At 37.0% G+C, this 15,896-nt stretch overlaps 1 protein-coding gene across 2 annotated transcripts in view; it reads left to right on the forward strand.

The window, feature by feature from the left end:
- Positions 1-556: 556 nt before the first annotated feature.
- Positions 557-15,896, forward strand: part of Leo1 (LEO1 component of Paf1/RNA polymerase II complex) — a 31,184-nt gene continuing 15,844 nt past the window's right edge. For both annotated transcript variants that reach the window (XM_005316581.4, XM_021726783.3), the window contains exons 1-6: positions 557-714; positions 8,704-9,459; positions 12,376-12,480; positions 13,145-13,239; positions 14,141-14,286; positions 15,042-15,126. In XM_005316581.4, coding sequence (XP_005316638.1) covers positions 657-714; positions 8,704-9,459; positions 12,376-12,480; positions 13,145-13,239; positions 14,141-14,286; positions 15,042-15,126 — 1,245 coding nt within the window. In that variant the 5' untranslated portion in view covers positions 557-656. The remainder of the gene's footprint in view (positions 715-8,703; positions 9,460-12,375; positions 12,481-13,144; positions 13,240-14,140; positions 14,287-15,041; positions 15,127-15,896) is intronic.

Below are 15,896 nucleotides of genomic sequence, written 5' to 3' on the forward strand. Positions count from 1 at the left end.
GTTTAGAAAAACAATTTGTTAACATGTTTACTTATTTTGTGGTACTGGGAATTGAACCCTAAGGCACCCTACCACTAAGCTACATCCCCCCAGCCCTTTTTAAAATTTTGAAACAGGGTCTCGCTTAATTGCTTAGGCTGGCCTCGAACTTGAACGTCCTGCCTCAGCCTCCCCAGTCCACAAGATTACAGGGGTGCTACACATATTTTTAAATGAATATTTAAATATTTCTGCTTTAATTACTATAGTAAATATCAATAGCTATAATCCACATAGCAAAAAAGTCTCTGGAAACCTCCAATTTTTAAGAGGGTAGAAAAGCTCTGAGACCAACGACATTTGAGAGCCGCTGGTAAGAATGCAAGCCAGAGCTTCAGGTCTGCTCAAGGAGTAGGTTTAACCCAGACGGAGGCCCTTCTCCGGAGAGCCCCAAATTTCACCCACTGTCCCCGCCCGGAACAAGAATCCCCGCCTACAGGCACAGATACTGACGAAAGGGCGGAGCTTGCCTACTGAGAGGACGCGAAAACTAGGTCACAGTAGAAAAGAAGTCCTTTAATCAAATCTTTGCGACACTGTCGCGTTTCGTTGGTTCCGTGTCGTAAAGAGAGGCGCGGAGCCGCCCCCAGCTGAGGCAGCAGTGGAGGTGCGCGGCAATGGCGGATATGGAGGATCTCTTCGGGAGCGACGCTGAAAGCGAAGCCGAGCGTAAAGGTGGGATCCGCTAGGCTTCGGAGGAGGGGTGAGCGGTGGGAGCCCGTCAGCCGTCCGGTTCCGGTCTGCGGAGGCTCCGGCACCGCCAGCATGAAGGCGCTTCCTCCACTCCTGCCTCAGCGCCCCCTGCACTCCTGGCGGTGCCATCCTCTCCCGGCGGGCGGGGATGGAGAGACAAACGCCGAGTCTGCGCCTCCAGGTTCTGGTGACTTAGGAGCATGCGGTTCCTGGGGAGTACTAGGGGCTCGGGGCAGTGATGGAGGCTCGGGCGAGCCTGCGCAGCCCAGGGAAGAACTTTAGGGTCTTGCTCTGTCCTGCCTTGCACAGGCCAGCGAGAAAGGGTTGTTTGTGAATGAATGTAAATGAGATGCTTAAGATTACGGGTTTGAGGTAGACGAGTTTACCAAGGGGCTCAAACTGTCCTCTGGAGTGAAACCAGAGCTTGGTGTGTGGGGAGCACGAGATGTCTGGATGAGGGGTCTGGGAAGGGGACCAGGATGGAGCTACGCGTTAGGCGTTATGCACGGGAAGTAGGGTATCTTTGGAGAATGTGTAGAAACGGCAGAATTTCCTTAGTCTGTGTTATTAGTTTTTGGGGAGCATATTGGGTCTGTTTGGAGAGGAGTGATGAAAGATTTGCTGATGAAACGAATGAATGGATGTGTGTTTATGGTGGATGGAAGTTTTTTACCACGGAAATGGTGGGAATTTGGATTTGAAAGATGAATAGAAAGAATTTGAAGTGAAAAAGGGCCCAAGACCAAGTTCAGAATTCTTGCAATCCTCCATGCTCAAAGTAGTGTACCTACATGTATTTCTTCCTTAGCTAAGTGCATTGTTTTGTCCCCCTCCCAACACACTTGTTTATTTTCTTCAACTTCTTATACTTAATTTTATAAAGTGTAGTGAAGGGAGCACTAGGTGGAGGTACATAAAACTGAATTCTAGCGTGAGGGCGCTACCCAGACGGTTATCCAGGAGATTCTAGTTAGGAAGTATGGAAGAATAGAGCCCCGTAAACTAACTCTTGTTTCATTACTTTCACCCTCGTTTTTTTCTTATCTGCATTCCTTCAAGGCACAGTTCTATGTGAGCTCTCTCATGACTTACACGAAGTTGTTTATTGATCTATATCATATTCCAGTTACTTTACTGAGTGCTGGGGATTAAAATATAGTCTCCCCCTTAGTTTACATTAATACTTAGTGCATATTTGATAAATAATTGGATGGGTAGAAGCAATCATTTAATAAGATGTACCCTGCAATTTTCCGTTGCAGACTCATTGTAAAAGGAAGTGATGTGTAAAGATGGTTGGTTCCCTGGTTTTCTTTTTTCTTCTTTTATTTATTTATTTTTTTCTGTAGTGGAGCTCCAACCCAGGGCCTCATGCATGGTAGGCAAGAATTTTACCACTGAGCTACATTTCCAGCCCTGGATTTCATATTTTTTTAATTAAAAAAGTTTTAACCTTCTTCTAAGTCCATTGCAGCTTTTTTCTATCTTACTATTATATAAATGGATTCTCTAGGATTTACTTCCAAGTCTGGTGTGCTGTCCTTGAAGATTGCTGTTGATACTGAAGATAGTGGGACTGTAACAGGGTAATTGCTCTGATGCCTAGCATATTTCATTTCTCTGGACTATGAGAGTTGTGGGAAATTACTACATCTGACAAGTTTTTCATGATAACAATTGGTAGAATTCCTATCTAGACCCAATGTGTTTCTTGTGTAAATGTGCCAGGTCTTTCTTTATTCTTTCAACAGTGTTTTGTAATTTTTCTTGTGTAATCCTGCTCTTTCTGAACTAAAATTATTATGTTTTTTGTTTGTTTGGTGGTAGTATTAGGGATTGAACCCAGAGCACTCTACCATTGAGCTAGATACCTAATCCTTTTTATTTTTTATTTTGAGACTGGGTTTAAGTTGCTGAGGTTGGCCTCAAACTTTAAGGATCCTCCTGCCTCAGCCTTCTGAGTTGCTGGGATTACAGGCATGCATCTGTAATGCCTGACTTATTTTTTTTCTTTTGAATACTATTACAAGTGTAATTGTTCTTAATTTTATTTTTGATTGTTGCTGGTGTATAGAAATACAAGTGATTTTGATATGTTGATTTTTCATCCTGTACCCATACTGAATATATTAGTTATAACAATTCTTTGGTGGATTTTTAGGATTTTTCTACATAAAAGATCATGTCATCTGTGAATAGTTGTACTTCTTTCCAGTTTGGATATCTTTTGTTTCTTTTTTTTTACCTAATTGCCCTTACTAGTATTATTTGCACAGCTAAGAGTGGTGAAAGTAGAAATTATTGTTTTGTTCCTGACCTTAGGAGAAAGCATTTGGGTTTTCATCATTACTGTGATTTTAGCTGTGGGATTTTTGTAGATGCTCTTTATCAGGTTGAGAAAGTTCCCTTCTATATTTGTCGAGTGGCTTTATAATGAAAGTGTGTTTGATTTTATCAGATTTTTTTTTTGCAGATAAAAAATTAAAATTAAAAAATCACAATTTTTTTCTTCACTTTTGATATAAAGTTCCACTTTAATTGATTTTTAGATATTGAACCGTCCTTGTGATGCTAAAATATATCCCACTTAGTTACGGTGTATGTGCTGTTGGATTCGATTTGCTAGTATTTTAAAATTAATTTTAGCACTAGTATTCTTAAGGGATATTTGTTTGTAGTTTTCTTAATGATATCTTAGTTTTCTCATCAGGAATAAGTTAAAAAGTGTTCCCTCCACTTCAGTTTTTTGGCAGAATTGAGAAAGATAGGTGTTAATTCTTCTTTAAGCCTTTGATAGAATTTGCCAGTAAAGCCATCTGGTCCTGGGCTTTTCTTTGTTGGAAGATTTCCTATTACTGATTCAAACTACTTGTTATAGGTCTATTCAGATTTTCTATTTCATCTTGAATCATTTGTAATAGTTTCTGTGCGTTGGGGAATTAATCTATTTCATTTAAGTTTTCTAGTTTGTTGGCATATAATTGTTTATAGAACTCTTGTATAGTCATTATTTTTGTAAGGTCCTCATTTTTATTCTTTATTTTAGTAATTTGAGTCTTCTGCCTTTTTTCCTTGTCAGTCTGGCTAAAGGTTTGCCAATTTGGTTGGTGTTTTCAAAGAATGAACTTTTTAATCTCATTGATTTTTCATTGATTTCTTTTCATTGTGTTTCTATTCTCTATTTCATTTATCTCTTTGCTAATCTTTATTATTTCTTTCCTTCTACTTGTTTTGGGTTTAGTTTTATTTTTCTGAATCCTAAGGTTGTTGATTTGAAAGTTTTCCTTTCTAATGTAGGTATTTATAGCTGTAAATTTTCCTTAGGGTACCACCTTTTCTGTATCACTTATGTGTTGTTATGCTGTGTTTTCATTTTCATTCATCTCATATATTTTCTAATTTCCCTTGTGATTTTTTCCTTAGTTTTCAGTTTTTCTAAAGTATGTTGTTAATTTATATGTATTGTGAATTTTTCTTATTTCTTTCAGTTACTGATTTTTACTTGCCTTCCATTATAATCAGGGAATAGAGTTCAGACTTTTAAAATTTACTAAGCCAGGCGCAGTGGCACATACTTGTAATCCTAGTGAGGCAGGAGGATTGAAAGTTCAAAGGCCAGCCTTGGCAACTTTGACCATCTTAAAATAAAATAAAAGACTAGGGATGTAGCTCAGTGGCAAATCACCCTGGGCTCAATCACCAGTAACAAAACAAAAACACAAACACAGTTTAAGTCCTCTCCTCTATTTCTTTATTGACCTTTTGTCTAATTGTTCTATCCATTATTGAAAGGATATTGAAGTCTCCCCAACTATTATGTCTATCAATCTACCCGTCTCCCCTTAATTCTGTCAGTTTTTAGGTTATATGTAATTGTTACATCTTTATGATAGATTGACCCTTTTAACATTTTGTAACACACTTTTTGTCTTTTGTAACAATTTCTGCTATAAAATCCATTTTGTCTAATATTAGTATAGCAGTCACAGCTCTCTTTTGGTTACTATTTGTGGGATCTTTTTCCACTCATTCACTTTTAACTATGTGAGTGTTTAGTTCAAAAGTGAGTCTCTTGTAGATAATATGTGTGTGTGTGTGTGTGTATGTAAGCGAATGTGTGTATTTGGATCACTTTCAATCCATTCTGCTAATTTCAGTTTTTTAATTGGAAAGTTTAATCCATTTGCATTTAAAGAAATAATTATTGATGGACTTCTGCCATTTTGCTTCCCCTGTTCCCCAGTACTAGGGATTGAACCCAGAGATGCCCTACCACTAGGCTACATCCCCAGCCCTTTTTAAAACTTTTTAAAAACTTGAGACAGGTCTCACCATGTTTCCCAGACTGGCCTCCAGCTTGCTTAGGTTTCCCAAATCACTGGGATTACAGGTGTGCGCCACCACACCTGGCCAGATTCTAAATTTTTGTTAATCTGAGAATGTCTTCATTTTTTCAGTTTGTTTTTATTTAGGACAAATGCACATAATAAAATTAGTCATTTAAGGTGAGCAATTCATTTGTATTTTGAACATTTATAATGCTGTATAATCACCACCTCTTCTAGTTCAAAAATAGAGCCTCATGTCTAGTAAGTACTTAACTCCTCATTTGCTCCTTCCCCTAACCCCTGTCACCCTCTACTTGCTTTGTATCTATTTTTTATTTTTTCTGAAAATTTCATTTAGTGGAATCACATAATGTGAACTTTTGTGTTTGCCCTCTTCCACCTAGCATACTGTTTTTGAAGCACTTTTGGGGGGGTGTTACTATGGATTGAACTCAGGGTCACTCGACCACTGAGTCACATCCCTGGCCGCGTTTTATGTATTTTATTTAGAGACAGAGTCTCACTGAGTTGCTTAGTACCTTGCTTTTGCTGAGGCTGGCTTTGAACTCCCAATCCTCCTGCTTCAGCCTCAGCCTCTCAGGCTGCTGGGATTACAGGCGTGAGCCACTGCACCTGGCTCCATTTCTTTTCAATGACTGAACAATATTCCATTCTATATATATATCCCAAATTTGTTAAAGCGGTCGTTTGTTAATGGACATTGGGTTGTTTATACCTTTTGGTCATTTGAATAATGCTATCCTGGACATTTACATATAAGCATTTGTTTGTGTGTCTGTTTTCAATTCTTTTGAGTAGGAGTGGAATTTTGGTGTTATAAGGTAATTCTTTGCTTGGCTCTGAGGAATGGCCAACTTGTTTTCTATAGTGGTTAAGCATTTTTTAAAAAATTTTTTTATTCTAATTTGTTATATATGACAGCAGAATGTATTATAATTCACATTACACATGTAGAGCACAATTTTTCATATCTTTGGTCGTATACAAAGTATATTCACACCATTTGTGTCTTCATACATGTACTTTTGATAATGTTGGTCCATCTCATTCCACCATCATTTCTAACCCCATGTCCCCTCCCTCCTCTCTAACCCCTTTGCCCTATCTAGAGTTCCTCTATTCCTCCCATACTCCCCCTCCCTACCCCACTATGAATCAGCCTCCTTATGTCAGAGAAAACATTTGGCATTTGTTTTTGGGGAGCTTGGCTAACTTCACTTAGCATTGTATTCTCCAATTTCATCCATGATTTTATTCTCTTAATGCTGAGTAGTATTCTATTGAATATATATGCCACATTTTTTTTTTATCCATTTATCTACTGAAGGGCATCTAGGTTGTTTCTGCAATTTAGCTATTGTGAATTGTGCTGCTATAAACATTGTGTCCCTGTAATATGCTGTTTTTAAGTCCTTTGGGTATGGACTGAGGAGTGAGATAGCTGGGTCAAATGGTGGTTCCATTCCCAGTTTTCCAAGTAATCTCCATTCTGCTTTCCATATTGGCTATACCAATTTGCAGTCCCATCAGCAATGTATTTTTTTAGTTGTAGTTGGATACAGTACCTTTATTTTATTTATTTTTATGCGGTGCTGAGGATTGAACCCAGGGCCCCACATGTGCTAGGTGAGTGCTCCACTGCTGAACTACAACCCCACCCTCACCCCCATTTTTTAAAATTGGAATGGTATCAGAGGATTGAACCAGGGCTAGAGCGTGCTCAGCCACTGAACTATGTACCCAATCCGTGACTGAACCATTTTACATTATTCCTAGCAATATACAATTGTTCCATCTATTGTTGTCCTTATCAATAGTTTTTATGTCAGCACTTGGAATATGTCATTCAATGGATGCCTTTTGGCTTTCATAATTTTAGCTGTTATCCTTACTAGGGATCTCTTGTGTAGGATACTTTACTTCTCTTTTGATGCTTTGGAAATTCTTTGTCTTTGGCAGTTTGATAACTATATGGCTAGGTGTGGATCTATTTAGTTTATCCTACTTGGAAATGTAGATTAAATTAGGGAAATTTTCAGCCATCATTTCTTCAAATATCCTCTCTACCTCCTTCTCCTTTATCTTTGGGATTCCTTTATTTGAATGTTCTTGTACTTTGTGTCCTTGTATAATTTTTTTTTCCCTACAAGTCTTTTAGGCTTTGTTTTTTTCTGATTCTTAAGCTGGATAATCTGAATTGCTTACTATTTTCTTTTCTTTTTTTTTTTTTTAAAGAGAGAGTGGGGGGGGGAGAGAGAGAGAGAATTTTTAAAATATTTATTTATTTTTTTAGTTCTCGGTGGACACAACATTTTTGTTGGTATGTGGTGCTGAGGATCGAACCGGGTCGCACGCATGCCAGGCGAGCACGCTACCGCTTGAGCCACATCCCCAGCCCGCTTACTATTTTCTTACTGCTTGAGCCTCTCTAGTGACTTTTTCATTTTAATTATTGTACTTTTCAACTCCAGAATTTCAGTTTAGTTATTTTTCATAGTTATCTCTATTAATATTCTGTTTCGTAATACATCATTTTCATATCTGTTCTTCAGGGAAATTTTTTATTTCAGGGACAGTTTCTAACCTTAGTCCTACGTATGGACCATTCTTTGTTTCTTTGTATGTCTTATTATTTTGATTGATAACTGGTATTTTGTATATTAAAATATGACAGCTCAAGCAAATCATTCTCCCTCCTCCATGGGATTTGTTGTTGCTGTTTGTTGTACAGTAATTGTTCATTTATTTAGTGGTTCTTTTCAACTAATTTTGTAAAATCTGTACATTTTGATGGATATTGCCACTGAAGTTTCTGTTCCTTAGTGGTTAGTAGTGTTTGGATAGGAATTTTCTTAAATGCCTAAGACCCACCAAAAACCTCCTGTTTTTTGCAGATTGGCTCTATGTATGTGTTGGGGGCATGCTTTCAATATTTAAACGTGCTTTCAACCAGGCAGTTTACAATCCTGCCCGTTCCCTGCTTGTGCAGAGCCTGAAGAGGGTAAGCGCTTAGTATAGCTTCTCAGTTCTTTCTTCATTATGCAAATAGCCCTTTCCTCTCAAGGTTTTTTGTTATTCTACTGTTTGTTCCAGCTGCTATCCATTGACCCAGGCTGAGGCAACTAGGACATTTGCCTATTAATGCTTTGGTCAAACTCCAGGTAGCTGTGTCAACACTGGGAGAGTTTCAAGTTAAGTGAGATAAAGGCGACTTTTTGAGCCAGTTCTTCAGGGAGCCACCAGAGGGGTCAAAACTAACAATTTCAATTCTTTGTGAATGAGGTCCATTCTCTTTCCTCCAGTAGTGGCACCTGTACCAGAAATGTAGACTGTTATCTTCAAGGCAGAGTTGAGCTAGGGAACAGGACCAGGTAAGCTAAAATACCAATAGTTCTTTTTCTTACTAAGATTCATCTAATTTTTTTTAAACTAAGCATTCCCCAGGTTCCTGCAACTTTTAGTTAGTCTCCAGAGTACTGAGAAAGTTGATTCTAATAGTTTTTGCCGATTTCTTTCTGGCTGTTATGTTGGAATGAACTTTTGGGGTTCCTTACTCTGCCCTTTTTGGTTGATGTTACCTTATATTTTTATAACCCTATGTTACCTTATGTTTATATCATAGATTCTGATTCTGGATCTGACTCAGATTCTGATCAAGAGAATGCTGCTTCTGGCAGTAATGCCTCTGGAAGTGAAAGTGATCAAGATGAAAGAGGTGATTCAGGACAACCAAATAATAAGGAACTGTTTGGAGATGACAGTGAGGATGAAGGAGCTTCTCATCACAGTGGCAGTGATAATCACTCTGAAAGGTCAGACAATAGATCAGAAGCCTCTGAGCGTTCTGACCATGAGGACAATGACCCTTCAGATGTAGATCAGCACAGCGGATCAGAAGCCCATAATGATGATGAAGATGAAGGTCATAGATCAGATGGAGGGAGCCATCACTCAGAAGCTGAAGGTTCGGAAAAAGCACATTCAGATGATGAAAAATGGGACAGAGAAGACAAAAGTGACCAGTCAGATGATGAAAAGATACAAAATTCTGATGATGAGGAGAGAGCACAAGGTTCTGATGAAGATAAACTGCAAAACTCTGATGATGATGAGAAAATGCAGAACACAGATGATGAGGAGAGGCCTCAGCTTTCTGATGATGAGAGACCGCAGCTATCTGAGGAGGAAAAGGCTAATTCTGATGATGAGCGGCAAGCAGCTTCTGATAATGATGATGAGAAACAGAATTCTGATGATGATGAACGACCACAGATGTCCGATGAGGAGAAAATGCAAAATTCTGATGATGAAAGGCCACAGGCCTCAGATGAAGATCGTAGGCATTCAGATGACGAAGAGGAACAGGACCATAAATCAGGTGATACACTTATGAGAACCAAAATTACTTACTAGAAACTTGCAGATATAGCAGTGGCCCATTCTCTTTCATTTCCATCATTACTCTTTTTTTCTTTCTGTCCCTCCATTTTGACATTTTCTCATTATATGAAATTTGCTTCTTTTAGGTCTTCCTGTTTATTCTATCTCTTCCCCTTCTTTTCATTGGTGATAGATCAGAAGTTTAAAAAAAAACAACAAAAAAGAAAAGAAAAAGATAGTAGTCTCAGAGAGATGTACAGTACTAGAGGAACTAGATAATTAATTGAATTGGAGCCATTTCCATGGGTAACTAAAAAGCTCATCTCATGTGAGACAAGATTTTTCTGGGGGAAAGACCGTTGAAATATCCCTGTAAGTTAGTTGTGCTGAAATAAGGGCACTGTTCCAACTTAGCTTTTTCAGATCCAAAATTTGATAAACTAGAGGTGATTAGACTCCAAGGAATTCACTCAAATTTGTAAGAAACTAATTATAAAAATTGAATTGCAAAATTATTTGTTTCAGGTTTCTCACTGAGCATAGTATTTCCCTAGGGGCAAATCTACAGCAGATGCCAGATTATACTAATCAGGAGTTTGCCTGGGGACCATAATGTGTAGAAAATGCAAACATGACTGATGAGCTCAACAGATAGTTGAGCTGTTGCCTGTTTGGCCCATGCATTCCTACCCTATGAAGCTTGGGGTCATGACACTCATTCCCTAAATACTACAGGAAACAGACTAACTTTAGCTTCTGGATCTCCCTTTTATGATTATTATTTAGACTATTCTGCTGAAGTTAAGACATCTTCATCTGGAATATATAAAAAAAATAGAGATCATGTTTCTTTTATATAAAAGTTACCTTAATTAGGTTGAAGTCTTTCTGAAGTAATATTTGGATTGCTTCATTTTTGTAGGTGGTCAATTATATTAATTACATTTTCATCCCATCTTCTTTTTTATTTTTTATTGTTTTTTTTAGTTGTAGATGAACACAATACCTTTATTTTATTTATAATTTATATTTGTGTGGTGCTGAGGATTGAACCCAGTGCCTCATGCATGCTAGGCATGCAGTCTTCCTCTGAGCCACAACCCCAGTCCTTGATCCCATCTTTTTTTTTTTTTTTTTTAATATTTATTTTTTAGGTGTAGATGGACACAACAGAATGCCTTTATTTTTATGTGGTGCTGAGGATCGAACCTGGGTCTCGCCTGTGCTAGGCGAATGCTCTACCGCTGAGCCACAATCCCAGCCCTCCCATCTTCTTAGAGAGTTTAAATATGGCGGTATCTTTCTCCCTGGACCACATACCTCATTAATATTCAAAACCACATTTTCAGAGCTGGGACAGTAACTCAGTGATAGAGTGCTTGCCTAGCATGTGTGTGGCACTAGGTTCAATTCTCAGTACCACATAAAAATAAATTAATTAAATAAAGTTATTGTGTCCATCAACAACTAAAAAAGAAAAAAAAGAAAAAGAAAAAAGAAACACACATATTTTTGCATTATTAGGAGAGAAGGCAGAATACTTCCAGAGATGGATATATAGGTATAGGTCTGTGTAGAATATCAGACTGCCTTATATTAATACTTTTCTCTCTTTCCTCCTTCCTTCCTTCCTTCCTTTCTTCCTTCCTTCCTTCCTTTCTTCCTTTCTTTTTGTGGTGCTGGGGATTGAACCCAGGGCCTTGTGCATGTGAGATATCCCCAGACCCCTTATATTAATACTTAATAACTAGTTCAGATTAGGTAGATTATTTGTAGTGTTATCAGAATCTTTAAGACTCATACAGTACATTCTTCATACCAGCAAAGTAAGTCAAGATTGAGGACATGTAGAAGAGAATACAGCTACTTATTTTGTTTAACTCTTGGTAGTTCTGTATTGGTTTAGGGATTTTCATGAATTTTTTAGGTAAACAATTGTACCAGAACTAGAAATAGTGATATATTTGTTTTTTCCCCCCCTTTCTAGTAATTTTACATTGCTTTTCTTCTATAATGAGTCATAAATTTTTATTTTTTGAGACAGGGCTTCACTAAATTGCTGAGGCTGGCAAGTTGATTTTTCATTTGTTCATTTTATTATATACATACACTCAAATACTTTTGTTTTTTTCTGATGCTAAGGATCAAATCCAGGGTCTTGCTCATGCTAGGCAAATGCACAGCACTAAGATACACCTCCAGCCCTTTTTTCAGTCTGTGTATACAGTTTTATTAATGTTAACTAACATGTTGTATAGATTTCTATGGCCACCACCAGTCAGGATACAGAATAGTTCTATTACCCTAAAAAACTTCCTCATGCTATCCCTTTTGTTCTCATATCCTCTCACTCTTAACCTCTTGCACCTGCTGATCTGTTCTTTCACTATATTTTTGTCTCAGAGAAAGCTGTATAAATAGAATCAGACAGTGAGTTTGTAACCTTTTTATATTAGCTTCTTTCACTAAAATGCATTTGAGATTTAGCCAAATTAAGTATATCACTATTTCTTTTTCTTCTTTTTTTTTTTTTTTTTTTTTTTTTTACGGGTGGTGGTATGGGGGTGGGGGATAAGACCAGGGATTGAAGTCAGGGACACACCACCACTGAGCCACATCCCCAGTCCTATTTTGCATTTCATTTAGAGACAGAGTCGCTCTGAGTTGCTTAGTGCCTTCCTAAATTGCTGAGGCTGGCTTTGAATTTATGATCCTCCTGCCTCTGCCTCCTGAGTTGCTGGGATTACAGGCATGCACCACTGCACCCAGCCTCAATAGTTCTTATGTATTGCTAAATTGTGTTTCATTTTGTGGATGTACCACAATTTGTATATTTCCAATGTTACTTTTAGAACAAAATTCAAAGTTATGATACAGTTGGGATTATGCAAAATTTCTGATTATACTCTTTTAGAATCAGCAAGAGGCAGTGACAGTGAAGATGAGGTGTTACGGATGAAACGCAAGAATGCAATTGCATCTGATTCAGAAGCGGATAGTGACACTGAGGTGCCAAAAGGTACTCCTAATTATTTCTTTTGTATGTGATTTCCATACCTATTTTTCCCTTTAACTGCATGAGAATGGGTGAATAGAATTTAATTTTGCTGATTTTATCATATAGATGAACCGTCAATATCCTGGCCTTCCATGTGCTTCTCCTTTTTCAATAACCATGTCCTAGTCCATGTCATTGTTAATAAGTGTAACTTCTATAATCTCAATTTCAAGTAGTCTGCTTTCTGGCCCACCTTTGTTGATTGGTTTATATGAATTATCATTCATTGTTTTTTGCCTGCACCTAGATAATGTTCTTGTGAAGATGGGTCCTGCAGATATGAATATACAATTTTGAAACTTGAGGGACTTGTATAGACAACAGGCTTATACAGAGTGCTTAAGCTCCAACTAGACAAGAAGAAACATTAGGTGTCCTGGGGAGTTAAGGAAAAGTGGATAAATAAGTATGCAGAAAATAGAAGGAAAAAGAAATGTCTCTTATGCAGCTTTGCCTTCCCTCCCCACACATAGGCTAGTCAGATCTTTGAAGGCTAGGATCAGAGTTGTGTTTTGGGTGATTTTCTGGTGCTAGTTTAAAAACCTTGGGGATATGTTAAAGTGAGCAGCTTTAAAGAATCTTAGTTATAGATATTAATTCTGTAAATTTTTTTTCTGCATTGAAGATAATAGTGGTACCATGGATCTATTTGGAGGTGCAGATGATATATCTTCAGGGAGTGATGGAGAAGATAAACCACCTACTCCAGGACAACCTGTGGTAAGTAAAATGATTAATGTGAGCTGAGCCCCTTATTTAAGATTAAGAAAAAGTTTCAGAAGTGGGCTGAGGTGTAGTTCAGGAGTAGAGTGCTTGCCTAGCATGCATGCCTGTAGGTTTGATCCTCAGCACTGCCAGTAAACAAACAAGTAACAAAAAATTCAGATGAAGGGTCTCTCTTACTCCAGGAAGAGGAAGTTGATAAATGAATCGTAGTAGGAAAATAAGATAAATAAATGAGTTTCTTAAGTTATGTAGAAATTCTTGATTCTAAGGAGGAGTAAAAATAACCACCCAACATGAGGTGGTGCTTTGCCTTAGGGGGCAAGTCTTGTTTGGATCTGTAACCTGAGAACCACTGACTTTTGTTTTTCTTGCTCATGCAAAGAAATGTATGCTGTATCTTTGACTTTGATTACTAGAGTGACTTCATATTGAAGTAATAATTACTTTCATACTGGTTTTAAAAATTTTTTTGGCTGGAACTGAGGATTGAATCCAAGGCTTCACTCATGCCAGGCAAGCACTCTCCCACTGAACTATGCCCCTAGCTATACTTTGTTGATGATTATTTGGAAGATAAATTTTTCATAAATGAAATATTTTTCTTGTACTGATGGCTTTGTTTCCCCTAAGGTGTTTTGGGGGTAATTGAGTAGGGATAGGGTTTAGGACTGCTTTTTTTTTTTTTTTTTTAAATGGTGCTGGAGATCAAACCTAGGGCCTTGTGCATACAAGGCAAGCACTATACCAATTGAGCTATATTCCCAGCCCTTAGGACTGCTTTTGCCCTAAAGTGATATCCAAAAATGTTTCTTGCTTACCTGAATAAAGTGTGAAGGACAACTAGGGAGTCAATAAGGTCTCCGAAAGCTCTAAAATTCTATGACTCTTTCACTAGGATGAAAATGGATTGCCTCAGGATCAACAGGAGGAGGAACCAATTCCTGAGACCAGAATAGAAGTAGAAATACCCAAAGTAAACACTGATTTAGGAAATGACTTATATTTTGTTAAACTGCCCAACTTTCTCAGTGTAGAGCCCAGGTAAGGGAATTAATTAAAAATTTTTTCTGGATGTTGAATAGCAATATGTGGAGTGTTGATAGTTTTCTCATTATACATTGAGTTGGCCAATGATAGAAATGGAAAACTGGTTGTATATCTCAAATCAAACATCCTGATGTAGAAAAATTATGGATTACTAATAAGGAAGACTTTTGATGCTTGTGATTATTTAAAATTTTAATTTGCTTATGAATTAATAGGCATCAAAATTCAAGATACTTTAAAATTCGTGAGCCCTAAAAAAACTGAAATTGAGGGTGATGAAACTTGCTAGAGAAACTACAAATATCCACTGTATTAGCTATTGTTGATACAGAAAAGCTAATAATAGTTAGGGACAGTTGAACATTACTTATAGGTAATCTTAGTTAACTGTCGAGTTCTTGTGTGATAAATGTTTTTTTCCCCTAAGCAAAATGATGTGGAAAGTTAGAGTAGCATGGCCTATTCTTTGGAAGATTTCCATAAGAATAAAAAATATTTTGAACATTTAACTTTACTTTTACTTTATTTCAAATAATATATATTAACTCCAAATTTTAAGAAGTTATGGTAATTTGAAAACTTCCTTGAAGTTGAGCATGGAGTCATTTGACCATTATAATTTTTGAAATTTTATTTTGATTTTTTTGGGGTATAATGGTGTATATTAATAATATATATCATTATATATAACAGTAATATTCTTTATAAAATATGATTAATAGTTTACATTTAAAAAAAACAATTTTTAGACCTTTTGATCCTCAGTATTATGAAGATGAATTTGAAGATGAGGAAATGCTGGATGAAGAAGGGAGAACCAGGTTAAAATTAAAGGTACCATTTCATACTTTACTCTTCTGTTATTGGTACTGGGTATTGAGCCCCAGTACCAGGAGCACACTACCACTGAACTACATCCTCAGCCCTTTTTATTTTTTTACTTTGAGACAAGATCTCACTAAATTACTGAGACTGGCCTTGAGTTTGTAGTCCTTCTGAATTGGCCTCCCTAGTAGCTGGGATTATAGGCATCGGCCTATATGTCTGGTGAGACTTGCTTTTGAAAATGATTTTATTTTTTTATTTTTTTATTTCTTTTTCTTGCAACCAAATGAATTGTCTGCCTTTTTTTTTTTTTTAAAGGAAGAAAATATATTCTTTTCTTTGTAAAAATGTTACTGGTTTATAATTTTCTTGCTATTAATTCTTTTTGGTGTCTGCTTCCTTCAGATTAATAGTACTGTAGATAAATATTTAGAACTACTTTCAGATGTACTATGGTAAAAGTTTTAGCAACTTCCTTAGGAGGAAATTCTTCAGACTCTTTAATCTATAGTTAAATCACATATGAAAGGAGAGTGTATTACTAGTACCTAACACTTCCTTACGTGTCCTTTTCTCTTTTTGTGCGCTTTCAGTCATTCCTCTTGATCTGTGAAAAGGCAATTTTATTGTACTAAATTCCCCTTTATGTTCTTTTTGATACCCTTTACTGTCTCATTATCTCTATCCAGGGAAAGCCTCTGATCTTCTTCTAAGTAAGGAGGGTATAGCTTAAGTAGATATGTTAGAGCTGAGTTGTACCAAGAAAAAAGAAGCAGTTC

Source organism: Ictidomys tridecemlineatus, chromosome 5 (genome assembly GCF_052094955.1).
Source record: "Ictidomys tridecemlineatus isolate mIctTri1 chromosome 5, mIctTri1.hap1, whole genome shotgun sequence".
Taxonomy (NCBI): Eukaryota; Metazoa; Chordata; class Mammalia; order Rodentia; family Sciuridae; genus Ictidomys; species Ictidomys tridecemlineatus.